Genomic DNA, 26,868 nt, shown 5'->3' with positions numbered 1-26,868 from the left:
AAACAAATCCAGAAGATATAGCAGCATGTACACTTTTGAGACAATGCTGCATTCAGGCTCGTTTCCAGAGGATTGAAATAATGTGTTAAAAACGCAAAGAATCCAAAAGACGATTGATTTATTTTTTGAAATTTCACACCTCTTTAAAAAAATATTTTTTATGGAGGCATTCGTTAAAGTAATTAAAAGCAACAGTCATACTATTGTTTGCTCACATGTCTTCATGTCCAATTAACTGGTGAAAATAAAATTTCCGATTGCACCTGAATGCATATAAACTCAGAAATTCCCGCCGGAGTCTGATGGCTAGACTTGTTACGAACACAAAAGGCTATCTTTTTTAAACTTTAAACTGTATTTATTCTTCTGTGAGCTTACTATAGTCGTCTTTTGGTAGCTAATAATAAGACTATAATCTAACAGTCTTTCTTTGTACTTTAGTCTGTTTAGCCTGTTTTTTTTTTTTGGTCGTTTTTTAAGATCAGTACATAGTTAGCTAACAGTTAGCTTGCTTTTAGACGGGCTAAAGATCTCGGCTGAGTAACACTAAGGAACCTAAAAATATCTTTAATATTGACTTCATTCTACATTGAAAATGAAAGTTGCAGAGGATCAAGTTGTTGAAGATGATTCTAGTTTCCAGGATGATGAGGTATAATTTTGTTAATTTTCTATTCAGTTTTTACAATTATAGTAGTCCTCGACAAAAAAAGGAAAGAAAAAAGATTTATCTTATATATTCAACTATAAACCTTTTTTTTTTTTTTTTAAATATTTGAAAAAAACCCAACTGTCTATATATCAGCTCAGATATGCTATAAAATAGTTAGGTACATTTCACAAAGATAAAGATTTAACACGTTATTAAAAACATGTAAGCTGTGGCCTTTTTAAGCTGCTGTATGTTTAGCATTTAGCTCATGTAGTTGTTTTTCTCTTAATCTTACAGGAGTCTTTCTTCCAAGACATTGACCTCCTGCAAAAGCACGGGATAGTGAGTAAACCAGCTCAGCTGAAACACACTCATCAGATCAAAAGTTATTTGTCTGTGTGGCCATAAATCTGAGCCTCCTGCTGTGTGATCGCAGAACATGGCAGACATCAAAAAGCTGAAGTCAGTGGGCATCTGCACTGTAAAGGGGATCCAGATGACTACCCGCAAATCTCTGTGTAATATCAAGGGTCTGTCAGAAGCAAAAGTGGAAAAAATCAAGGAAGCTGCTGGAAAAATCCTGGTAAGATACTCTTGTGAATCCTTAAACTTAAAAAACATGATCGACAAACTCCGTCCATCTTCCGCTTATCTGGGGTTTTGTCGCGGGGGCAGCAGCCTAAGCAGAGAAGCCCAGACCTCCCTCTCACTAACCACCTCCTTCAGCTCATCCAGCGGGACACAGAGGTGTTCCCAGGCCAGCTGACAGATATAATCTCTCCAGCGTGTCCTGAATCTGCCCCAGGGCCTTCTTCTGGTAGGACGTGCCTGGAACACCTTACCCAAGAGGCACCCAGGAGGCATCCTAGTCAGATTCCCTAACCACCTGTCTCCTTTCGTATGGAGGAGTAGCAGATCTACTCTGAGCCCCTCCCGATTGACTGCGCTTCTCACCTTATCTCAAAGGGAGAGGCCAGCCACCCTTTGGAGGAAGCTCATTTCCGCTGCTTGTATCCGTTTCTAAAGCACGTGACCATAGGTGAGGGTATAGATTGACTGGTAAATTGACTACTTCACTTTCATGCTCAGCTCTCTCTTTACCAGATAATGAGACAATGGACCAGTGCATCGTCTGCAAGCTGTGGCCCCAAGCTGTCTGTCAATCTCCCGCTCCCCTCTCCTGTCACTTAAGATAGTGTTTATTCCTCACATGCACAGTTATACACAGTACAATGCACAGTGAAATGTATTCGTGAACAAGACCCCAAGATACTCAAAATCCTCCACTTGGGGCAACAGCGCGTGCCTGTGCTGGAGTGGGCTCTCCACCCTTTTCCGGCTGAGGAAACTGATTTGTGTTGTTGATGACTCTCTTCATCTTATAGAATGTCGGTTTCCAGACGGCCTTTGAGTACAGTGCGAAGAGGAAGCAGGTGTTCCACATCACAACTGGGAGTCAAGAGTTTGAGTTAAGTTTTACTCACAGCGGGCCTCATTCACAAACAGTGCATACAGTTAAAATCCTGTGTACAATCATTTTACACACAAATCCAAGATTCATCAGTATGTTCATACTTGAATTTAGAAGGGCCTCAGATCGTGTGTGTGCATAAATTCTGGCCTTATGGCTAGAATGTCTTGTAAAATTCTTATAAAATTCAAACACACATTGCAACTGCCAGGTGTCACCAGTACAAAGAACAAATAAAAGAGAGGACATAAAAGTTAAAGACATTACATTAAAAAAAACAAAGGTTTGCATCTTTTCTGGATTCCATTAATGAAGAATTTAAAATGTCTGCACACCGGAATTAATCACAGGTGCACAGGAAAAAAAAAGGTTATTAAAACCTTAGTACGCTATTTCGCTTACCATTACAATGTTTATGTCCAAATGATGTTCATCAAGCGCAAAAACAGTGTTCATATAATCACTCACACACACCAGTCAAAAGTTTGGACACTGGTACTGTATATGTTCACACCCACACGTCAAACAGAAGTCAGTGATCCAATTAGGGAATACTAACTCCTGAATACTTCACACATGCATATGCTATTAACCGGATGATGAGACCAATAAAAACATTAGTTTAGTGATGAAGACTTTTAAACCAAAGAACAAAAAATGACTTTTATCACCAGTTACATCCACACAGATCAAAAGAGGGATCGTGGGCATTTACTTAACATTCTACACACCATTTGGATCTGTGAAACACCCCAAGTATAAAGTTGGTGTTTATCAATAATATATATACCATTATTTCATATGCTCGATTATGTATAGTACTCAAAGAATACACAAAACATCGCAGCTTGTACAAATAGTATACCGAGGAAAATGCTTTTACATATGCATATGAACTGTGTCTGCAGTAAATTGCTGGGTGGCGGCATAGAGAGTATGGCTATCACAGAGGCCTTTGGAGGTGAGGAGACACTCCCCTGTATCACACTCCACTATGATGTTTTCCTGTCTTTATGTCTATTTTCAAATCCATCAGTTGACACTCAGTATGCTGTGTTGTGTCATCCTCCAGAGTTCCGCACAGGAAAAACCCAGCTGTCTCACACACTTTGTGGTGAGTAATGAGACTTTTTCTTTTTGTTTGTTTTTTTTTAGCTTCCTGGTCCAGACTAGTTAAAAAAAGCATCACATCTGTGATGAAACGTGTTTCTTTGTTGTTCAGTCACTGCTCAGCTGCCAGGCGAGGACGGTTACTCAGGCGGAAAAGTCGTCTTCATTGACACAGAGAACACCTTGTATCCTTATAATGGGCATAGATTTGACAGAAATATATATTGTCAGCTGAAACGCTGCCATGTAATGATAATGGCTATCTGTCTCCCATTCTCCTTGACTTGTGCTCGTCTGATTTCAGTCGCCCAGACAGACTGAGAGACATCGCTGACAGGTTTAATGTGGACCATGATGCAGTGCTGGACAATGTGCTTTACGCCCGAGCCTACACTAGTGCGAACATCCATTACAGTTTATTTGGACTGACATTTTTATAGCATTTTCTGAAAAAAACAGTTCTTGAAGGGATTTCTGTTCTTTCTGCAGGTGAACATCAGATGGAGCTGTTGGACTTTGTAGCAGCCAAATTTCATGAAGAGGGAGGAGTGTTCAAACTGTTGGTGAGTAATAGAGCATTTCTCCTCATTTTAGTTATAATCATCAAAACTGTAAAGCTAGTCAAGGTGGAGAACAACAACTGGCAAAACAGCTAAAAGCCAGCCTTCCTGGTCTCCAACCTTTCACTCTCCTTGTGTGCTCCTCATTGTTAGATTATCGACTCCATCATGGCTTTGTTCAGAGTAGATTTCTCTGGCAGAGGGGAGCTTGCTGAGCGGCAGCAGAAACTGGCCCAGATGCTTTCAAGGCTGCAGAAAATCTCTGAAGGTCTGAATCAGGATTCTTTGTTTTTGTATATAAATATTAAAGCCACAAACATCTGCGCCTTTCATCTTTTACATGACGTGCTTGCAGAGGTTTGTGGTGGTTGACTGCAAATGGCAAATGATCAATTTCCTGACCTAGTGACTTTTATGTATCACTATTAACACTGCACCAATCCAAATCCATGCTGTAAGAAGAGCAGATAGACATGTGCAAGGACTGCTGTGCTTAGCTTGCTAAAAGATATGATTATTTTAGAGACTGGTGTAAACAGCAGTAACGTGAGGAAAATTAAAATTTGCATGAAGCAAGAGCTTTCAGTTTCTATCAGGTCTCACTGTGCCAAGCCTAATCTCACTGAAGCTTCAAAGCTGCTCCTTTACACACTGAACATCAGCACTGGTTCAGAGACATCACAGAGTGATGTGGCCTAGTTCACAAAACTTTAGCTGTTGAAGGTATTCACAGACCTCTCCAAAATCATCTTTCATGCATGCGTCAGTGTTTTGAGCTATGATTTTTCATCTATTACAGATATATAGCATGTACACATTTATAAAGTGCGACTTTACAGTGAAGTCTTTCCTGCAGTAACAGGTCACATTAAAAGGACTCGACCAGTAGTGGTTATTAAAAGTATCTAACGGGGGTTTGTTGATTCTAGAAGTCCAAAAATGTATTATAAATATTCATCATTGAACAGCAGCAGATGCCATACATAAGCTTTTCCAAAGTGAGCGTCATGCACTTGTATGCGCGTAACATAACAGCAATGACATCATTATTTAGGATAAATGATGATCAACAGAGAGACAGGATGGGTCAGGATCACCCACTGGTTTGTGAAGTTCTGTTCTGAAGCCTCGAGATAAGCACTGCAAAAAAAAAACAGATGTGATGAGGAGGGCTGGGTCTGACTGTGAAGCTGCATGTTCATTGGTTAATGACTTGTGATTTCACAAAATTTGCAAAATAGACTTAATTTTTGATTCAGTATGATCCAAAATGAGTGTCTAAGCCCATGAACTCAGCAGGAAAGTGTTTACAGAGGTCAGATCAGTTGTTTTCCCCGTAGGACCAGAAGTCTTTTGGCAACCACAGCTATCGCCATCTGGTGACCTTCAGATAGAATGCAAGTTTAAAGAACTGGCTTCATTTTGATGAAAGAGAAATATATAAATTGTGTGAAAAAGGCTACAGATGGTATGTCAGAGTAACAGAAAGGGACTGCATGCCTGACAGGGGCTGTTTAACATCTTTCTTATTATGAGGTCATATGATACAATGTGAAAGTTGCAATTTTCTTACAATGGCACTTGTGTGAGGATTTTTTTATTGACTTTGATCTGTGTTTTTTTTTTTTTTTCAGAGTACAATGTAGCTGTGTTTATTACCAACCAAATGACAGCTGATCCTGGAGCAGGAATGACGTAAGATAGAACCCCTCGTTCTAACAAATGGCAGGTTTTTTGCTAGAAACACTGATGTTCTAATGTTTTCTTACCCATTTCAGATTTCAAGCTGATCCCAAAAAGCCAATTGGTGGGCACATCCTGGCCCACGCCTCCACCACACGCATCAGCTTGAGGAAAGGGCGCGGGGAGATGAGAATTGCTAAGATATTTGACAGGTATTTAGCAGTTCAAGGGGAATTTCATATTGTATCCAAGTCATTCAGAATCCATTAGATGGGATAAACATAGGCGGATTTACCTACACCACATTTCAGCTTCTCATATTAATATGTATTGTGGGTCTGCAGTAAAGGGATTCAGTAAAAATAGTTTAGATCAGGTTAATTACTGAGGACTTTGATACATGATACCTTGCTATCTGTGGCTAAAGCCTGAAAAGGTGAAAAGCGTTGAGGCCTTTACACACAGAGCATGTTGCGAAAAAAACGACACAAAATTCCAAATTTTTCAAATGCGATCTTGTCGTGTAACCTATATACACACTGAACACGTTGAGTTTTTCAAAACATTTGCATATGAATTTTAAACATCTGGTGTGTAAAGGCCTTTAGTCTTAAAGCAGCTATATTCATGCATCTCTTCATGTTTTCCTGCAGTCCTGATATGCCTGAGAATGAGGCCACCTTTGCCATCTCTGCTGGAGGAGTTACTGATGCCAAAGAGTAGAGTATAATAAAAGGAAGCAATGAGATGTATATATTAACACTGTTCCTTGCTCACCTGTCAAGTTATTCCTTGTATTTTTAATTAGTTTATTTATTAATGTTTCATTAACCTTATGTAAGTTTTCTTATACCGCTGTACTTTTTGACGACTGTATTGTTTTTACTCAGCTGTGTTGTTTCTGTGTTTGAGAGATTTTAATGAACTTAATAAAGAATAAAAATCATATTTGTGATGTTTATAGTTCGGTTTTAATTGCTGAGAAAAAAAGCCTAGTTAAGCAGGTCCGGTGCTGCCTTCTGGCGGTGTATGAGGGCCGTGTAGCTGCCGTGCACCACTTCTCGTCAGCTACGGGGATCCATATGCTTGTCAAGGCACGGCTTAACAAAGCGATGGCAACTTCACCGAGGGTGCTGCTAAGAGTCTGAAACACACCAGCAACTAAACTCGCTTGAACGGAGCCACAAAAAACACCCGCCTTCCGCGGTGGTGGAAAGCCTGTCAACTCTGGAAAAAGCAGCGATGGACCCGAGAGACACAGCCCCGGATTCGTGGGAGCTGGAAGAGGATGCCGAGGCCCCTGCTACCGCGGCGGGACTCCCAACCGCCTTCGCCGCCCTTAATGTCAACGCCAAGCCGTTTGTCCCCAACGTTAATGCTCCGGTGTTTGTGCCAAGCTTCCTTCAAGCCAGCGCCGCAGAAATGCCGGCTTCAGATGGTAGGTTAAATGGCAGACAGCTGGAGGGAAGTTAGCTTGCGTGCTAATCCAGCTAAGTTAGCTTTCCTGTCTAACTCGCTGTGTTGAGCCCAGCCACTACCACAGTTATAGCATACCCTCTAACTTATCAACAAGTCGGAACAAGCGCGGCTGTGGCGCAATAGCTAATTTATAACCCAGTAACAACAACAAAATGTAAGCATAACCCATGATTTCTAATAGTTATGAAAGTATGTGTTTTTTATCTTTAAGGTACCCCTGATCCAGTTGCCAGTATGGAGGTGTCAGAAACAGCTGGTATGCATCCACAGTGTACTCCAGGCACCACATACACACTTCATTAAGTTACAACAGTGGCTGAGGTTCAGGAGGTAGATGCAGGCTCAGGTGTGGATAACTTAACATCCAGATTTAAGGTGTCACAGCAGACCTCGTGATTTTTAAAGCTTGGATGCTCACTTATGAGTGTCTACTTTAACTGAGCCATATTTGGTTTTCTGTCATTGGTAATAACCCACGTGCATGGGCCTAGGTAGAATGTGATGCAACCTCACTTGGCCCTGCCTAAAATAGACCACCTACTGGCACATGCTGTAATACGTATGTGTCAAGCTTTGCCTGTCCAAGGCCCTGGCATGCTGCGTGTCATTGCAGTGTGTTTGGTTACACTAGGAACATATTAACTTTGTTCTGGCCAAGTTTAATTTGCCTCGCATATTTGGCCTTATGCCGGGATGTCGTGCGCCTCTATTTGCGTTACGGAGAACTGATTTTTGTTACGTTTTTTTAAAGAGAGGCTGAGCACTACAGCTGGATCAGAGCAAATGAGACCGGAAAACAAAGCCAAATGACCAGATGTAGTGTACATAAGGGCAGATAAGTGAGCGGGGCTCTGCGGTGACCTGCTCTTGTCACATTTCCTGCCGACATATTCGTGGAGATGATTGTTGTAATATTTGTCCCTTCAAACGTCTCTGAACATGTCTCAAAATATAATTACAGCTTGATGAGACTGCCTACAAAGTCAGCTGATTATAAATGAAGAGGGCTGAGAAGAAAATAGGCATTGTGCATGACTGCTGGGCCGCATAATTTCATAGTTACGGAAATGGGAGGCTTATTTGTGTGTTGCCATGGGAAGATGCTTCTTCTGCAAGCCACAGCAGATTTCAGGATACTCTTGTTCCTGATTTATTTATTTTTGACATGCTTGCATTGCAGAACATCACATTGATTTTGTTTTCATGAAGTGGACAAGACTACTAGACCATGGAGATGTAGCAATACGGTGCTTTTCAGATTATTTGGAAAGTATTACAGTACATATTACATAGCATAACTGGAGTAAAGGAGATGTAGATGCAGGAGATGTAGATGAATGGGAGGTGAGCCCTGTCTTTGAAGTTTTTTTTGCGTGATCCAACTGGGGATCCCTTTTCAAATCTTTGTGCAAATGTGGTAAAAAGATTTGTGTGGTAAAAGAACTGGCAAGATTTGCATCAGCTTGAATGAAGTTCAGGATCTACAATAAGTCAGTAGTTACTTCTGATTTTTATTTCTATCACACAGTCGTATGTCATGAAAAACAAAAATGTTGCCTCTTTTAACTTTCAAGCACTTTAAAGTTCCTCCCAGTGTATGAAAAACAGCTCCAAGTTGTCTCTACAATGCCGGTTATTACAGTGGAGTTACATAACTAGAAATGTACAAAATGTGTGGTTCCAGCTCCAGTAGAGAATGGAAGCACAGAGGCAGACATGACCACAGAGGAAGAGACGTGGGAGCAGAAGGAGGAGCCAGGGGGAGATGAAGGAGGTGGAGGACAGGAGTCTGACCTGGGGTCTGGGGGAGCCTGTGTGGAGGAGGGGGGGGCTTCAAGGAAAGAGGATGAAGAGATGATGGAGGAGGAAGAGGAGGAGATGCCCATGCCCAAAGTGGCTCCGGCACCGCCTGATGCGCCCAAGAAAGAACATGTTAACGTGGTCTTCATTGGTCACGTTGGTGCGTTGTATTTGTTTGTGTTTCTATGCTTTCTCATCTAAGGATGATTATGGAAGGTTGTGTTAATTGAAAAATATTTGCACTTTGAATTCACCAGATGCTGGGAAATCAACGATCGGAGGACAGATCATGTGAGTTATCAGTTGTGTATGGCTACCAGTTAAAGCTTTTGTCTCCCAAACTGTCTCGGATTGAACAAAAATTCAAACCCACTTGCACTGGCTGCAGGTTTTTTTGTTTGTTTTTTTTAACTTTTCCTCTCTTTGTGCCCTCATTGAAAGGTATTTAACTGGAATGGTGGACAAACGAACCCTGGAAAAATATGAAAGAGAAGCGAAAGAAAAAAACAGGGAGACATGGTGAGTCACTCATCCGCTGATCACCATGGAATTATATGAGACGTGTTCAAGTAAATACGGCACATGTATTGATCGTATTCGCCTTGTTTGTGGCATATGCATGTTTTTCTAAAACATGACCGAATAAACATGGTTGTTGCAGGTATCTGTCGTGGGCTCTGGACACAAACCAAGAGGAGAGAGACAAAGGGAAGACAGTTGAGGTTGGAAGAGCTTACTTTGAGACGGAGAAGAAACATTTCACCATCCTCGATGCTCCTGGACACAAGAGCTTTGTCCCCAACATGATTGGTGGGGCATCACAAGCTGACCTGGCAGTCCTGGTGAGGCGGCTCTGCACTCACACAAACATGGCACAAAACCTGACTTCCCCTGAACCTCTGAAACACATCACCAAGTTGCTTCACAGGTTGATTCAAAAAAAAAAAAAAAAAAAAAAAGACATCCTTTAAATATTTGTCTCTGCCTATTGGTTTTTACAAGGTGATTTCAGCAAGAAAAGGGGAGTTTGAGACGGGATTTGAGAAGGGTGGACAGACGCGGGAGCACGCCATGCTGGCTAAAACAGCAGGAGTTAAACATCTCATTGTCCTCATCAACAAGATGGATGACCCCACTGTCAACTGGAGCCTAGAAAGGTGAAAAGGGGGCTTGATTTATAGTGGATTTCTTATGAATTCTAATGTTTATGTTGGATTTTATATAAAAAAAAAGAAAAAAAACCATGCAGTGTTAATAGTTATTTTGGGCTTCAAAATATCACCAGGTGTGCTTCAGTAACTGATTTTATTTCTGTTCATTTATAGTTCTTTTTAAATGGGTAAATAGTCTTTTTTGTTTACTTCTTGCAGGTATGAGGAGTGTAAGGAGAAGCTGGTGCCATTTCTAAAGAAGGTGGGCTTCAACCCTAAGAAAGACATCCACTTCATGCCTTGCTCTGGCCTCACCGGTGCCAACCTCAAGGACCCTGTACCTGAATGCCCCTGGTACACGTAAGTCGGCTCTTTGAGGGCATTCAGATATATTTCACACCAAAGTTGTGAAGTCTGTATTTCAAATCTGCTCTTCTCCTGCCAAATGAAGAGCATACAATAATGAGTGTGTGGCTTGGTCCATTATTTGTGTGTGACAGTTTATTTAAAAATGCACGCTAAGTGCTTTGCAGGAAGGCAAATCAAAAAGAAAGACAACAAAGGGATAAATTACATAGATATGCAGATTAGTAGCTGACACAAAGCCCGTGAGTAAATGTTTTGTGTGGAATGATAAAAGGGGAAGAAAGAAAGAAATCACTTAATATTTGAACATATCCCCTTTTAAAAGAAATGAAAAATACAGTTAAAGACAGAAATTTAAGTATGTAAGTGAATAAAATGAATAAAAAATTCATGAATAAATTCCAAAGTACCCAAAATCCTAATTACTGCAAAAATAATCATGATCACTATTGCCAAAAGAAATGGCATTGACTATAGTAATAGTCATAATGAACAACAATATGTGGGGCACTACTGATTATATTATTATGATAATTGTGTAAGGGTCATTCCCCATTCTGAGGTTTATCCTTGCATAGATGTTTCATTATAACCTCCCTGGAGATAATGGGACACAGTGAGCTTCTGCACTGTTAAAAAGCACCCAGGCTGTCCTTGAAAGCCTTCACAGAGCCAGAACACGAGACTCCAAACAGAACACAGTCAGGTCATTGTGCTTTGAAGGGCTCCACCAGGTCTAAACCTTTCAAAAAAAAAAGTGAGATCTCACCAGATAGAGCAGTCAGTGCCAAAAAATCCACAACACTATATCATCTCTGCCAACTTTAAACTCATAAATGGTATACTAAGTATTCCCTGTCATCCTTCTCATCACTGCCTCAATCAGTTAATTTAATCGCCTCATACAATATAATAATCTTGATTAAAACTGACAGTCACCATTACTAATTTAATAGTCTTTGTGACAGTTAACAGTGATTTTGAAGTAGTTGCTGTGCCGGATAAGTAGGCAACACTGTGAAGAAAGAGTCAACGCAGCTTCAGCTCACACTCCTTCACCTTCTGGTCTGACTTTGCTTATTGGTCATGCATGAAATACAAAGGCGAGCACAACTCTGAGGCCAGACTTATTATTTGTTTGACTCGAAGAAGGGGACCTATCATACTGTGTTCCATATTTCTTTGTTATACTGTACTAGAGTAGTTTAGAGTAATCCTTATTTATTTTATATCAGACTTTGTGTCAGTTAAAACCAGTTAAACCGTGCAATTGGTCCCTCACTGAAAGCGAAAAAAAATTCAGCACAACCACTGATTTTTGCTAGTTGCAAGGAGGGTGCCATCCTCTTTTTACTCTAGTGTGACTGAGTCCTTAGCAATTAAAAAGAACAGCAGGTGGGTGAGGACTCAGCCTTCATAACATACAGATCTAAGAGCTGAAAAAATGGTCTGAAACTGAGCAGTTAAAGCAATCAGAATCGATCTTAATCTGAATATTTAACTCGCATTTGTAGGTTCATGTCATTATTTGAAACTTTGGCTTTGTTTAATATGAGCATCCACCAGTTTAACAGTACATATAAATAATGAAAAACATAGCAGGTCCTCTTTAAAATTGCACAACTTTTGTTTATGCATCAATTTGTGTGAAGTCTGGTATCAACCAAATGCTTGCTGCAATAGAAAGTTTTACTGTTTACTATTTTTATTTTTAATTTTCTCAACAGGGGTTTGCCATTTATTGCCCACCTGGACAGTTTGCCAAACTTCACCAGATCAAGTGACGGACCTGTCAGACTACCTATCGTAGACAAGTACAAGGTGAGCATCTCAAAGCCATTGATTCTCTTTTCTTATAAGAAGAAAACAGAAACCATTGGCAGCTTGTCTTTTGCACAGCACCGGTCTCAGAGGATGAGTGGGTGTAAAATTTCTTTTGGTTTGTGCTCACTTTGCCAAAATCCTTTTTGCTCCCTCGTCAGTTTGTCATTTTGCTTCCTCTTGAATTATTTTCCCAGAACACACACACACACACACACACACACACACACACACACACACACACACACACACACACACACACACACACACACACACACAGGCCTGTGCATAGCCATTCCTTTTTGAGATATTTCAGCTTCTTGGCGCTCAGCTTGGTTTAGTTGTTGGAAGCTGTTCATCACATACCATAAGTGTTGTTGGGACTGAGTTATTTTGAAACAAAAACTGACCATCAGCTTTCTCCTTTCTTCATATGTCATCATCTGTCTTTATCCTGTTGTCTTTCTTGCCCAGCGATTGCGTAAGAGCCTTAGGTAGCAGTTATATGACTAAGTAGCCTCAACTGGTGTTCTCCTGATTTAATGGGATTATGGTTCAGTCAGCTGGATGCTGCATACTAATGGTCAGCAAGACTGCCAAGATTTTGATACAGCTTTCAACCTTTCAGCTGTGGATAAAACAGTTACCCTCATTATTTTGGTGGCATCTGGAAGCTGGCAGTCATGATTTCATTTTTTCAGTGCCAGTAGAAAAGTATCAGATCTTATGCAGCGAGCTGCATTCTTCCAAGAGCCCATATTTTTTTAACAACTATGTGCTGGACCACTGATTGAAAGTTTGAAGAAATGCATTATTTTGGACTGGAATGTATTTACTGGCTGTTTAAAGGGAGCCTGCTCCATATTTTTATTCTTGGACACTACTAGAGTAGCTATGCATAATTCAAAGTTCAAAATCATCCTTAATATTGTACTGGACCACAGTGCATCCCCTCAGTTCACCCACCTTCCCTTTAAGCCAACTTTCCTGGGATTGGCTGCTCCTCGCAAATAGGAGTTTTGAACAGCAGGTGGGTGGAGCTCCTGTGTTCACAGGGATTATTCACACACGCCAAAGAAATTTTGGTCATATCTGATGTAAGCGTCCCCCATGGTAAAAGTGTGTGTGTGTATATATATATGACAAATGTTACTTGGCCACATGTCCCATACAACAGAACAACGCCATCTACAGTTGATTTACTAGTGAATAATTGCTAACTCTAACTCTGGGTTTTCTTGATCCCTTTCACCATGTGTTTGCAGGATATGGGTACGGTTATACTTGGAAAGCTGGAGTCTGGATCCATTAGTAAAGCCCAGCAGCTGGTCATGATGCCAAACAGGGTGAGTCCTCTTTCAAGCTTGAAAGAGGATCCTGTAACCACAAGTATTTCACTTCAGTTCCAGCACGAGTCATATACGCTGTTTCAATGCAAAAATGTTGTCTTTATTCACAACATTCACATATAGCTATGTGCGTGTGTGTGTGTTCCAGCACACGGTGGAGGTATTGAGCCTGCTGAGCGATGATGTGGAGACAGATGATGCAAGTCCTGGGGAGAACCTAAAGTTGAGGCTGAAGGGCATAGAGGAGGAAGAAATCCTTCCTGGTTTTATCCTCTGCAGCCCCGACAACCTCTGCCACTCTGGTCGCACCTTTGATGCGCAGGTAAAGACCGAATGATTACTGAATTCTGGCTTCCAACACCTGACTTTGAGAGTCATTAACTATGGGGAGAAGTTGGAGGTTAAGGTAACCACGTGTGATCCCATTTATTCCATTTGATTCCAAAAAATAAACTCCTCACTGCAGGCTCCTGTGATGAGTATCTCTAGCCTCTCTGTAGGAGTGGTTGCACCCCCATCCTTTTGCAGGTTGGCTCTATTATGAGGCAGTCACCAGTCTGTTTCATGACTGTGTGTTCACAGGAAGTCTACACAGGTCAGCAGAAATAAATATTCAAAATGAGGCATTTCTCCATAAGACTCTAAGAGACACATTTTTCTAGCATGTCTTAATTGCAGGTTTGTATGATGGAGCTTGCTTTGGACAAGTTGAACAGACACAGTTTTTCCCCTGTGCTTATAAAATAAGACTTTTTGCCGGACAAAAAGATACTCATGTGTACTTGAGTAATGTGTACTCATGTGTACTTTGTAAAATGCTTACCTTACGGCCTGAAAATACATATGTTCAAATGAATGTCAAGACATTCATTTGAACATCTTAGCATACACACTGTTTTGCATTGAGGGGTCACAGGTGCGAACTACTGCTTTTTATTCTGAGTATGTCAGCTCAAGTTCTTGAGATATAGCAGATCAGTAGCATCCTGTGCAAGTACCGAATCTGGAAACTCATTAAGAATGTGTTTAAGTTTATGTATCTCGGGGTCTTTGCGAGTGACGGGAGAATGGCATGGAAGTGAGATTGACAGACGGATTGGGGCTACGTCTGCAGTGCACCGGTGTGTCGTGGTAAAGAGGGAGCTGAGCAGGAAAGCGAAGCTGCTGTTTTACCAGTCAATCTACTCTGGAGAGATTATTTCTCTCGGCTGGCCTGGGAACGCCTTCCTTAAGCTACATTTTTCAGGCAGTTTTGGGAGATATTTTCAAAGATAAGATAACTTCTTTCTTTTCCTTTGGCTCCTCCCTTTAGGGGTTGCCATAGCAGATCATCTGCCTCCATCTCACCCTATCCCTAGCATCCTTCTCTGTCACACCAACTCTCTGCACACCTGCATGAATCTTCTCTGTGGTCTTCCTCTTTTCCTCCTGCCTGGCGGCTCCATATTCAGCCTCCTTTTCCCAGTATATCCACTATCCCTCCTCTGCACATGTCCAAAACATCTCAGCTTTTCCTCTCCAACTTTGTCTCCAAACCGCTCAGCCTCAGCTGTCTTTCTGATATATTAATTTCTAATCCTGTCCAATCTGGACACACTCAGATCCCACTACCAATTCCTAGTTATCCGCATATTTGATTTGGCAAAGATTTGACATTGGATGCCCTTCCTGATGCAACCCTCTCCATTTATCTGTACTAGGGACCAGCACTACAAGTATTGTGGCTCCCCCGTGGCTGGGTTGGAGTTAAGATAACAAACACTGGAAAGCTTGGTTTTTCTTGATTGTGTCATTGCTTGGTTGTGTTTGTGCACAGCTGGGATTCTCAATGTGTGTCTTGGTCCAGCTTTTTCTGTGCTGCATCTCATACAGTACTCTGAAAAACTGTTGAGTCGCACGTCATTTCTTTATATTTTGCAAGGAAATGTGTGTCGTAATTATTGAAACATCTGCAAACATACATGGAAATACAGTATATAAGGCAAAAATTAAGTTTGTACATTTCTAACAAGCTTCAAAGCCAATATTTGGTCTGACCACCTTTATTCTTCAGCACAGCCTGAACTCTCTTGTAATTTCTTTCTTTCTTGTCATTTCTTTAAGCAGTCTTCAGAAATAGTTCTCCAAGCTTATTGAAGGACATTCAAAGCTCTCCTTTAAATGTTGTCTGCCAAGATGATCCCACCCTGCTTCAATAATGTTGAGGTCTGGGCTCAAAAGTACATAAAAATAAATAAATTGCAAAAGACAACTAGTGACAGTTTCTGAATAGAATACTTTTTAACATGAAACCCATAGTTACAAAAATGAAGAAATATTGTGTGTGTGTGTGTGTGTGTATATATATATATATATATATATATATATATATATATATATATATATATATATATATATATATATATATAATATAATCATGCAGAAAATGTTGTGAAATTTTGCTGATTTGAGGTGGAATAACCCCCACGTTTACCTTCCTTAAGAATGGCTTCTTGACAGCCACCCTTCCACTGAGACCATTTCTGATGAGGCTTCAGTGAACAGTAGATGGATGAGCTGAAGGGCCGGATGCATCTCTCGGGTCCTGTGTCAGGTCTTTGCTGAATTTTTTCCTATTTCTTAAGAACATGACTTTCAGACATTTTTCATCTGCTGTAGATAGTTTTTTAGGCCTGCCACTTCTTCTTTTATCCTCCACTTGTCCATTTTACTCAGTTTTTTTTTAAGAATTCACTACACACCATGCCAAGATATGCCAAGTTTATGTCTGTCAAACTGTGTTATCTATGGTGTTTTGCTTATATTCATCTAAAGAAATGGGAACAAATTATGTGCTTTTGCAACAGTCAAGTAACAAAGTGTCTAAAGATCTCTTGAGTTAAGTGCCTTTTTTATGCTTGAATGATTCATATGTCAGTGTTAAGTGTTTCAACAAACAAACAAAAAAAAATCATTCTTCTGAGAATGGTCAGGTACAAAATGAGTGAAATGGCAGCCTTCAGAAACCCCGGAGAACTGTTGCTCAAGACAATTGGAAAAATGACAAGAAAGTCTAACTGCTTAGAAGCAAAATATAAAAACACGAGGGTTGACTCAAGACCTTTGCACAGTGTTTTCATACAGAGCCACCTGATTGGTACAGTTTGAAATAAGGGACCACATAGCTCAGCAGAGCATCTAATCAGATGCACCCAGAGTGTTTAGAGGTTGACTTCTTCTAGAAAAGACAAGCGTTCAGTTCTGGGAAGCAGCAAACTGTGGTCACACGCCATGATTTCTGATTTTAAAATTCTCTGAAAGGTTTATGTTCCATTTCTTTTTTCTTTTTTCTTCTTCTTCTTTTTTTTTTTTTTTTTTTTTTTTAGATCGTCATCATTGAGCACAAATCCATCATCTGTCCTGGTTACAATGCAGTCCTTCACATCCACACCTGCATTGAAGAAGTGCAAATTACAGTAAGTCACTGCTCTCCTGCCCAAGCTGTTGGTCTTACATATTAGTTATTTAATTATTTTATTAATTTGCTGGGTGTTTACTGATTGGCACCTGGTCTGACTGGACTGTGGGTAAACCTGTCTAACTCGGAACACAGGCCTTAATCTGTCTGGTGGACAAGAAGACAGGAGAGAAAAGCAAAACACGACCGCGCTTTGTGAAGCAGGACCAGGTTTGTATCGCCAGGCTCCGGGCAGCAGGAGTCATCTGCTTAGAGACCTTCAAAGACTTCCCTCAGATGGGACGATTCACACTGAGAGACGAAGGTAAGGAACACCCTGTGTGCTTGTAGTTAGCCGGATTGTTTTCAGGCATCTTTTGTCCCTCACTTCTCTTGATACCACCAGGCAAAACTATCGCCATTGGCAAAGTGCTGAAGCTGGTGCCAGAAAAGGACTAAATGCAACAGTGGCAGCATGCATGGAGTTCTTCCACTCGTTCCCAGAGGAGAAACGCTGCTAGAGCCGACCCAAACAGCTATTCTCTCTTTACACACAACTATGCTGAAGAGATGAACAACAACAAAAAGGAGGGAAGAAGAATAAAACATGTCAAATGAAGAAAATATGACTGAATCAGTTTTTATGGTGAACCATATGAAATGAGAGACCAAGTCCAGTGTGTCAGCTTTCTCATATTGAGAGCTCAGCTATGCCACTAATGTAGCTACACACCCCCCCTTTTCTGTACTCCCAGGCCTGACCATACAGTCGGCCGGCCGCGCCATTTGTTTTTTGAATGGAGATGGATGCAGTGTTGTTGAGTTTGGGGAAGAAAAAACAAACAAACTCCAGAATGATTTCATATCCTGCACAAGAACAGAGTTAGCCTGTAATTATAATTTGCTTAAGTGCATCTCCCTTTTTAAGAGCAGGATTATGTCCAGAGGATATTTTATTTGGTTTGAAGGATTGCTGTGCCAGAATGTTTAGTTTGGTCTCTCTCCACATGAGATGGTTTAATTGGATTGAGCTCACATACTACTCTGATGAACCGAGGATAAACACACTCACACGGACAGACCCACACAGTTGTTACATAATCTAAATGGAAAATAAAAGATCAAGCTGTAACGGAAAGGTGTATTTGTTTGATTTGTAGCACATATTTACATTAGGGATATATTGTTCATATAAATATCCGTTTAAATAGTAAGTTGTGTACACTTTTCGTTAATCTACAGATTGATGGTTTTCTGCAGCATTAAGCTCTCGTTTTAAATGTTTTTATATTAGAAACTTTTAATCTCCATTTTATTAGCGTCATCACTTGATAATGTTTCCAATTGGCGGAGGAAGACTCACGTGACACCCCCCCCCCCCGGACGCCCATTTTTAATGTGAACCCAGACCACGGTATTATTCCGGAAAGCAATGAAAATAACCTAAATCGGTGATCATAGGCTCTATGACGGGTGTCCACTTGCACAGCAGGAGAATCCAAACAGATCAGGATCACAGGTTCAGACCGAGTAAAGGCCTTTAACGGCTGTTAGATACCGGACGGGTAAATTTCGTGCGTTAAAAATATTTTTCGGAGTCGCCTGTTCTTGATGCAGCATTTCACAACGACCGCGTCATTTTACAGGACGAATTTGCGGCATTTATTTTTTCGGACCAATTTCGATTTTTCTGACTTTCGCAAGCGAATAAACTGATCTGACCATCAATAGATTAAATTTTACTGAATAATTATTTAAACAATTAAATTGTCTTAAACGGAACTGTCATACACTGTAGCAAAAACAGCTTTTATTAAATAATAAACTTACATGAGGGTGGCTCCGCCCCCCGCGGTCTAAAACACTGGTCAAACTCAGTCTGAGCCGTTTCTCCACACTTTTACCGTCACTTTCTGTCTCATGCATTTTGTCCGTCAGATTGCACCTGAATAATTAGATTTAAAAAATCAAAATGTAAGTTGGGTAAATGATGACAGCAAACATTATAAAAGAAATTATGTATTTTTTAACAAACTTTTATTCTGTCTGTGATGATCACAGTGGACCAAGCATGGCCCACACTGACCACCTACAATCCTTTCTCGAAATATTGAGTTTATGTTCAAAAATTTTTTCTCAATGTGGCCCCAATAATCATTCGTAGGATAAATAATACGAATAAATAAACCAAAATATACGTCATAATATGACGTAGTAGCGCACCGAGAAAGCGCATGCGCGGTACTATACACGTGAAGCAGGCGGCATGGCTGAAAAAACAGAACTTTTGTTGAACCGATCGCAGGTAAAAGTTTGACCCATTTCGAATTAATTTGAATTAATCACGAATAAAATAAGTTTAGATTACAGTATTCGGTAATCCTATATCTGCTAATGAGCTACTAGTTCTAATTGCTTCCTTGCATGCTTAACGGATTTAGCTAGAAAAGCTAGCTAATTCACAGCCCTTCAGTTGCAACAGGGGTAGAAAGCTGCCGGTGTATTGTATCGTAGTGTCTAATTAATGTGTCCTACAGGTAAAGAAGGCCGTCCAAGCCTTGCAGGCTTTCTTAAAAACCAAGGGTACTGGCGAGTCTCTGTTTTTGGGTGAGACTCAGAAGATAAGCATTCTCTTTACCCTGTGGAAGATTCCTAAAGAACCGCAGACCATCCGCATGTGAGTCCAGCAGAGCTGCCCTCTAAAAGCAACTGATAAGAATTAATTAACAATGGCATACCCTTCAGATCATTGTGTGTTTCTGCTTTATGTTCTTAGTCCCCTACCCCATGGCCAGCGGTCGGATACAGATGAGATTTGCCTCTTCACTAGAGATGAGCCCAGCATGACCTCAGAGCAGACCCAGAGGTTTTATAAGAAGCTGTTGCAGGAGAGGGGAGTCAGAAACATAGAGGTACACTATTTAAAAATACTGATGGCATTCACTTTGATCCTTCTAATGCTAAACTTAGCACTAAAAGAAAGGAATGCTTCTTGGTAATAAATCTTATACCTTTGGAAAGTCTGTTTATTTCCCTTTAAAGGGTGCCACATTTGTAAGGAAAATGCATTTGCAGAGTTGAGTAGGTTGCACCCATGAAAAAACTTGGCAAACAGCTTATGTGTGCTATTGACTCTTGTTTGATGTTGGTTATTGGATTGGATGGTTGCTGGGTGAAGAATAGGATGCCACCCCACAGCAGTGTGTGATCAAGCTCGTGACCAGCATGAGGAAGAGGTGCCAGCCTGTTGTGGCTGTGTGTGGTTCTTCCACATGCTGCTGAGACCCCTCTTTGTTAAATTGCCAATATGTCTTGTTTTCTCAGACTTCAATCATCTAGTCCAATAAACTGCACCAAACAAGAGTCAGGATACTCGAATGGTCACGTGATTTGTGGTTTCACCCTGCTATATACACAGATTATTCCTGAAGCAGTGGTCAAACACTTTTCTGGATTGTTTTCATTCTTACACACCCTTTTAAAATTTGTTTATACATAGAATTGGCTAGTGTAAAAGCGCAGTGGAGTAGAATAAATATCAGTGCTGAGCAAAATTCATAAAAGTCTGTTTTTGGCAGATCATACCATACAAGGTTCTGAAGACGGAGTACAAACCGTATCAGGCCAAGCGCCGCCTGCTGGAAAACTTTGACCTGTTCATTTCTGATGACCGCGTCCGCCGCCTGCTGCCGACACACCTGGGAAAACATTTCTACCTGAGTAAAAAGTAAGAGCCACATGTGATACCAGAGTTTGTTTGCTGTGGGTGTTAAAAGATAAATAAGAACTTCATGCTTTGATTCTAATATTTGATTTTAATATTTATAGTATACAGTAACTTTTGCTTCATGGGATTATGTATTTTTCAAATATGATTATATATCAAACAGTGAAAATGAATTTCAGCTTGTGTAAATGTGTGCTGACATCAATCCTAAATTTAATGTTAAAATTGATACAAAAATTGGGCTCATGTAAAATTCTTTACTAACAAACACTGAAACATTAGTGTCTGAAACCTTAGTGGATACACTAAATTACAAAAGATGTGCAATATATTATGGTGTAGGCCATGGCATCAGCCCCCCCCCCCCCCCCCCCCCCAAAAAAAAAAAGGCTGCGGCAGGTGGCGGCATTGCCATGGCATCACCCACACCAAATGCCACGGCAGGTGCCGGCATCACCCCACCCCACCCCCCAAGGACACGGCAGGTAGCGGCATGGCCACCCCGCCAAAGGCCACGGCAGGTAGCGGCATCACCCCCGCGAAATGCCACGGCAGGTGGTGGCATCACCCCCACTTAAGGCCACGGCAGATAGCGGCATGACCACCCCACCAAAGGCGGGTGATTGGCCGGGGAGTGTCATCACTAGCTGAGTCATACCAGCGACTCCTTCACCAGAATCAGACGCACCATTTTTAAAACTTGACAGCAATGGAAATGGAGTCACACAAACCGACACTGTGGTCTAACGATGAGGTGCAGACTAGGGATGGTCCTGGCTACTAATTTCCTGGTAGACTAAACAAGGGAAAAAAAATTTGACTAACCAACTAGTCTAAAACTAAGAAACACTCATATCTAGATAAATTTTAGGACTGTTTAATGGGCAATGTCAAAAACTGTGTAACAAAGGCATTTGAAACCATTAAATGTGTTCTTCAGTAATGAATCACACTTTAAATGCTGCTTAACTGTGCGAATCGTGCAGTATGAACACTGAAAGTTATACTCCAATCAGACAACAAAGAAAAAAACTTAAAATAAATTGATGTTAAATATATGAAAACACGTTACTGCAAACGATGTTTACGTGTCATTGAAATATGAGAAAATAACATCCCAAAAAAAAAATGAGTAAATTGTGACTAGAAAGTGTGGCGCATTATTAACGATGCTCGTTGTTCTAGAATTCATGACACGCATCTCAATAAAAGTTAAAATCTAAAATGATAATACTGGTACTGACTAGTGACAATGGCGACGATTAATCAAATAGTTGCGGGCATCCCTAGTGCAGACGTTTCTATGCTTGGTGGCAGATGAGAAATGAGCTACAAATTACATCAAATGACTTCTGCCCGCATCGCTATATTGACTCCACCCACATCGAGGTGGTACGCAATTATAATGGAAACAAAACAAAATCATGTCGAGTCGCGCTCCATGCCAAAAGTGGTTAGAGGAAGCAACCATGGTGAACCACCGACAGGGTTATGGGAGCCAAGGCTCACTGATGCATGTGGGGAGTGAAGCTGCGATGGTTGTATTCTTACCCTGTTCCTTTCTTTGCCAGAGAGCCACTGTGTGTTAACCTGACGAGCAAGCATTTGGCCAGGGACATCGAGAGAATCATCCAGGGTACCAGCCTGAAAGTTACCAACAAGGGCTGCTGCTGGTGAGATTTACTCGCGTGCCCCTGATTTCACCTTTTTTATGCCGAATTTCTCCTTTTAAAAAAAAAATCTTTCAGTAGCAGCAAATGATCTGAACCGCACCTCAGTACAACCCTGTCGATTCTCCCTTATTGATACGGGTCATGCTGGTGCTATAGAAACTCAAAGTAAATCCAGATGGACCTCCTCTTTCTGTGGAGCCTGTCTCTACAACTTTGATACACAATATTTAATGTCTGACTCAAATTAAAAACAGAAATGGCCACATTTATATTTCATGTGCTGCTGCCGTGACCTTTGAATTTAACTTGGTGCATGGTGCCTGTGTTGCAGTATGGCACACGTTGCCCACTCGGGCATGACTGCAGACGAGGTGGTGGAAAACATCGAGGCTGCTGTGCAGACAGTGGTGGCCAATCTTCGTATGGTGAGAATTTCCATGTATTTACATTTGGGTCATTGTATTTATCACACCCTATCTGACCTGATCTGTTCCAACTAAGTCACCCCTGCTTTCAGTCTGAGTGCCTGAAATAAGATGTTGGTTTTATTTAAGGTTATCTAATAATCTCAGCTAAAACTGACAGTCAGGAGAGCGGGATGAGGTCTGGCAAGAAGTAGTGTCTCCCCTCCAAGCTGATCCCAGGCATGCCTTTATCCACACCTCATCAGGTACAGGCAATCAGCAGTTAAGCTCAGGCGACACCCAAAATCTCTTGTATTGCCACTGCAAGGTGGATTGGTTTGTAGAGGGGAATAACACCCCCACACCTCAAGAGTTCCTCCAGGAACCCTAAATAAATTAAGAAAAAGCCCCACTGGAGGCTTTTCTGGTCCTTGATCTCCCAGACCTGAAATCCAAAATGGGGAAAGCTATAAAACAAGTGGAGTGTGCAGCAGCCACCAAACAAGTTACTCGAAAAGGCAACCTTAGAATCCAGTGAAGCACAGCATGCTCAAGTATTTTACTTGACATGTCCTCACACAGCAAATGTAAATGAGCTCACCGAGTAGTTTAAGTGGACTTCCTGACTGCGTGGATGTCTTTACAGGAGGAAGACACAAGTTGCTACACTGAATACATAGCAGTAACATGTGACCAACCAACAGCCACAGACCAACAGGATTACTCAAGCAAAATTACTGCCACACAAACCAAAAGCAGTAACCAGTTATTCCAACAGAAAGTGATCTGATGTCCCCACAACACAAATGGTCACATACCCAAGTGTTCTTGCACCACAACATCCACAAAGTTCAGTAAAGTAAAGCCGTGCCCATGCAATGATAACAAAAAAAGAGTGGTTCAACCCCCACACAGTTTCTGCCATCATTTTACTAGTAATGCACCAGAAGTTGGACAACGGTTCACCCGCCTCAAACACTAAAGGTGATCTCAGTGTATATTGTGGGCGTGACCGCTTGAATGCAGGCAGAAACATGAACACCAGCATGGTGAGTGAAGGTGAAAGTACAGAAAGCTGTACTTTGCAAACTATGCTACATCGGTCCCCATAACTGGTTCACGCACCACAAACAAAATGTACTGCACCAAACCCAGGATATGAATCTACTGGTGGCAAAAACAACAGTCTAGCATCTCAGTGCAGAAAAGAATGGAATTTGAGTGCTACGTGTGATACTTATGATTGGTTATTCACTGATTTATCAACCTTCATCACCACTGAAATTCAATGTTGGTTCCAAAGAAGGCCATTTCCAGGGTTTGACATTGTGAGCATCTAGTGGTAGCAGGGAACAGACTCATTGGCTGCAATAGTTTTTATTTTGCCTGTGATTAAACATGATGGGTGGCGCATTCAGTTGGGTCTGGCCTTTTGTGCAGTTAATCAATAATCTCGATGCGTGGTGTATGAAAGGAAGTGTGCCTCTCAGTATCCTACAGCAGAGTTTTTGTGCACCAACACAAACACCATTCAGTGCTTGCCATTTTAGTTTAGCATCCAGAGAGCTGCGCAGTGGTTATTTATGTATCGATTTGCGTTTTTCTTGCTATGTCTGATTTGACTTGTCGTTTATAGAAAGGACCTGTGATTAAACTCATCCACATAAAGAGTCAATCATCAGTGGCCCTGCCTATCTACAACTCAGACCTGGGCAGTCTTCGTGTGCTGGATGTTGAATATGCCCAGCCACCCAAAGGCAAGGTGAGTACAAGTTAGTACTCCAGTGTTTTTTGTGGATAAGCTGCATTTGTTGAAACAATCAGAAGAGGAACCAGTTTGTGTGAATTTCAGGAAGCTGCAGCCAAAAAGCAGAAAAAGAAAACCAAGACAAAGCAAGCAGATACTGCTGCAGAGGGCAAAGGAAAGGAGAAGAAGGTAAAAGAAAATAAAGCAGCAGATGAAGAGGAGGAGGAAATTCCACAGCTGGTTCCCATAGAAACGCCTATCAAAAAGCCTAAACTGGAGGTCAGTCGTATTCACAGCTGCTGGAGTTGAACTGAATGCTTCAACCGCTGATTTAGGCCGTTTTGGTTTTCATGAGTGGATCGCAGACAAACATTTCCTCTCTTTCTTGTAGAAGCCATCCAAAAAGAAGAAGCTGGAGAAAGCAGCCACACCTGCAGCAGTGAAGAAGGGAACAAAAGCTCAGCGCAAACGAGCCAAGACAGACTCCAAAGTAAAAAGAAAGGTGCCTAAAGTGAAATGATCCTCAGTAGGTTATCTCTGCATTCCTCAGCATGGACATTGAATAAAGTTCAAATTCTTTACAGATTGATCCTTATCTTTTTTTTTTTTTTTTTTATTGCTTCAATAAATCATATAACAAGTGTTACACTTTTATAACCGTAAAGACAAAACTAATGCTCATAACACGTTTCTTACTGTGTCTGTAGGTAAGTCAGCATATTGTGACCACTGACACATGGAAATACATTTGAATTACATTTATATGATGAATTTGAGCTTAAAGTGCGGCTTTATTAAGTTCATTGTTGAACTTCAGCCATTTCATACAAAGAGGCTCTATTATAATTAGATACATGACTCGGAGCTGATCCTGGTTATTCATTAATTAAGCTGGTGGAAGATCTGTTGGTTCTAGGTGCAGCAGTTGTATTTGGGATTCTGTGAAACCACGACGTGTGGTCTCCACATTTCAGAGGCGCAGTGATCCAAAACGTACTGAAAAAGCCTCTCAGGAGTTTTTGAAGATCATGTGGGGAATATTTACGAGTCAGTTATTGGTGCATTTTACTTGCTGAACATGAAGCTAAGGGCAGGAAGATGAGCATCGACAGTAAAGGCCTGGCACACCATCACAAAGGAGAAAACCCACTGGTGATGTCAGCAGATTGAAATGCCTCAGGCGGTCAATATGTGCAAAGGATTCATGACTAGGTATTAAAAATTGTGATTTTATGATGTTAATGGTGTTAATTTGTCCAGTTAAAATGAGCTCCTGAAAGAGGAGAGGAGTGTGTGTATAAAAAGTGTGTGTAATTCCTCAACTATAAATACAATATTTTTGTTCAACCCCTCAAACCTGAGTCTGCCTTTAAAAGTCTTATTTAAAATACAACATGAATATAGTATTTTTTGCACTTAAAAGTGGAGAGACAATCCCTCTGCGTGCTGAAGTCCGAGCTTCTCGGCTACGTGCATATGTGAATCAAACTACTGGCTGTCCTCATGTTCTAATTATGAAAAGTTTTTGCTATCATGTACAGACACAATCTTTCTGATTGTAAATGAAACATAAAGGGAAGTTCTCAAATATCACATTGATTGGCGCTGAATACTGTGTGCTGCACCTTTAAGCTTTTAATAAGATCCTGGACCATTTTTTTTTACATTTCTCTGACAAATCTTTGTAGAAATGCAAAGACTAGGTTAAGCCGTTTTGCTCATTTATGTGTATAAAGTTTAAGCTAGTAGAGTTTTCACTGTTAAAACAAGTAATTCTTTGAATTTTTCAAGGAAAGTAATTAGATATTTGTGGGCTTAGGTTTGGAGAGATGAATTTTTTCAGCTTTTCTCTGTTTTCATGGTAGATGCATCTGTTGGTCAAATGGCAGCAAAATAATTGTGTATGGGCACAATTATCTATCTATCATTTGTGTGCTCTAACATGAATTAGCCTTCAGAACTGTTTGCTCATGGTGCACGCAGCCATCAGATCTGTGCTTGGATAGCTGTCCAGCTGTATCAGATGACAGCCCCATTGTTAATGGGGATAATATCTAGCGTGAGCAGCTGCTGCCTGCTTGTAACAATGCAATGTGGGACAAAAGTATATCCAGTATATGAGGCCTTTTTATATCTCTTTGTAACATAATAATGTCTGACAATTCAAATATGCATTATATATTCTACACACCACCTGATCTGTGACATTAAGCAGTTTTTCCCACATTTGAATAGACAACATGCTTGTTTTGGAAGTGTACTGTAATAAGATCATCCCGACAGCAAGCTAGTGAGTGGTGATAATATTGTCATCAGGTGTCTGTCCTCCCCCGGTTGTGTGGGTGTGGCGGCCCATCTGGAATTACAGTGTGTTCACCAGTTACTGAGCAGGAGGTTAAGAGATGCATCATGCAGACACACACTTGGTCATCGTACAGA

General features: G+C 40.9%; 3 protein-coding genes and 1 non-coding gene across 4 annotated transcripts; all 4 read left to right on the top strand.

Moving 5' to 3' along the window:
- Positions 1–289: 289 nt before the first annotated feature.
- Positions 290–6,383, top strand: dmc1 (DNA meiotic recombinase 1). Its single transcript, XM_030755165.1, has 13 exons — positions 290–652; positions 950–994; positions 1,089–1,235; positions 2,038–2,120; positions 3,032–3,084; positions 3,196–3,237; positions 3,346–3,418; positions 3,538–3,629; positions 3,723–3,796; positions 3,947–4,061; positions 5,428–5,488; positions 5,572–5,688; positions 6,130–6,383. The coding sequence occupies exons 1-13, from the start codon at positions 596–598 to the stop codon at positions 6,197–6,199; spliced, it is 1,029 nt and encodes a 342-aa protein (XP_030611025.1). The 5' UTR covers positions 290–595; the 3' UTR covers positions 6,200–6,383.
- Positions 6,384–6,514: 131 nt separating this feature from the next.
- On the top strand, positions 6,515–18,010 carry gspt1 (G1 to S phase transition 1). The gene is made up of 14 exons (XM_030755273.1): positions 6,515–6,914; positions 7,167–7,211; positions 8,640–8,915; positions 9,013–9,046; positions 9,197–9,274; positions 9,417–9,597; positions 9,758–9,912; positions 10,126–10,266; positions 12,000–12,093; positions 13,359–13,439; positions 13,591–13,764; positions 16,808–16,897; positions 17,035–17,203; positions 17,285–18,010. Exons 1-14 carry the CDS (start codon positions 6,719–6,721, stop codon positions 17,335–17,337), a joined length of 1,767 nt encoding a protein of 588 aa, XP_030611133.1. The 5' UTR covers positions 6,515–6,718; the 3' UTR covers positions 17,338–18,010.
- Positions 18,011–19,107: 1,097 nt separating this feature from the next.
- On the top strand, positions 19,108–25,012 carry rsl1d1 (ribosomal L1 domain containing 1). The gene is made up of 9 exons (XM_030755147.1): positions 19,108–19,183; positions 19,416–19,555; positions 19,655–19,790; positions 20,457–20,605; positions 22,177–22,278; positions 22,610–22,703; positions 24,319–24,444; positions 24,535–24,708; positions 24,821–25,012. The coding sequence occupies exons 1-9, from the start codon at positions 19,145–19,147 to the stop codon at positions 24,947–24,949; spliced, it is 1,089 nt and encodes a 362-aa protein (XP_030611007.1). The 5' UTR covers positions 19,108–19,144; the 3' UTR covers positions 24,950–25,012.
- On the top strand, positions 22,375–22,502 carry LOC115798921 (small nucleolar RNA SNORA55). Its single transcript, XR_004021517.1, has one exon. It is a non-coding gene; the product is annotated as a small nucleolar RNA SNORA55 (small nucleolar RNA).
- Positions 25,013–26,868: the final 1,856 nt, after the last annotated feature.

The sequence above is a fragment of the Archocentrus centrarchus genome, chromosome 19, assembly GCF_007364275.1.
Source record: "Archocentrus centrarchus isolate MPI-CPG fArcCen1 chromosome 19, fArcCen1, whole genome shotgun sequence".
Classification (NCBI taxonomy): domain Eukaryota; kingdom Metazoa; phylum Chordata; class Actinopteri; order Cichliformes; family Cichlidae; genus Archocentrus; species Archocentrus centrarchus.
The sequence above is the reverse complement of the archived record's forward strand: the minus strand, read 5'-3'. Positions and strand labels throughout refer to the sequence as shown.

Coding starts and splice junctions, on each gene's coding strand:
- gspt1 (XM_030755273.1), top strand. CDS start 6,719: ATGGACCCGAGAGACACAGCCCCGGATTCGTGGGAGCTGGAAGAGGAT. Junction 7,212..8,639: donor GGAGGTGTCAGAAACAGCTG/GTATGCATCCAC, acceptor GTGTGGTTCCAG/CTCCAGTAGAGAATGGAAGC. Junction 12,094..13,358: donor CTATCGTAGACAAGTACAAG/GTGAGCATCTCA, acceptor ATGTGTTTGCAG/GATATGGGTACGGTTATACT.
- dmc1 (XM_030755165.1), top strand. CDS start 596: ATGAAAGTTGCAGAGGATCAAGTTGTTGAAGATGATTCTAGTTTCCAG. Junction 2,121..3,031: donor ACTGGGAGTCAAGAGTTTGA/GTTAAGTTTTAC, acceptor CTGTGTCTGCAG/TAAATTGCTGGGTGGCGGCA. Junction 3,630..3,722: donor TTACGCCCGAGCCTACACTA/GTGCGAACATCC, acceptor TTCTTTCTGCAG/GTGAACATCAGATGGAGCTG.
- rsl1d1 (XM_030755147.1), top strand. CDS start 19,145: ATGGCTGAAAAAACAGAACTTTTGTTGAACCGATCGCAG. Junction 19,184..19,415: donor TTTTGTTGAACCGATCGCAG/GTAAAAGTTTGA, acceptor TGTGTCCTACAG/GTAAAGAAGGCCGTCCAAGC. Junction 24,709..24,820: donor TCAAAAAGCCTAAACTGGAG/GTCAGTCGTATT, acceptor TCTTTCTTGTAG/AAGCCATCCAAAAAGAAGAA.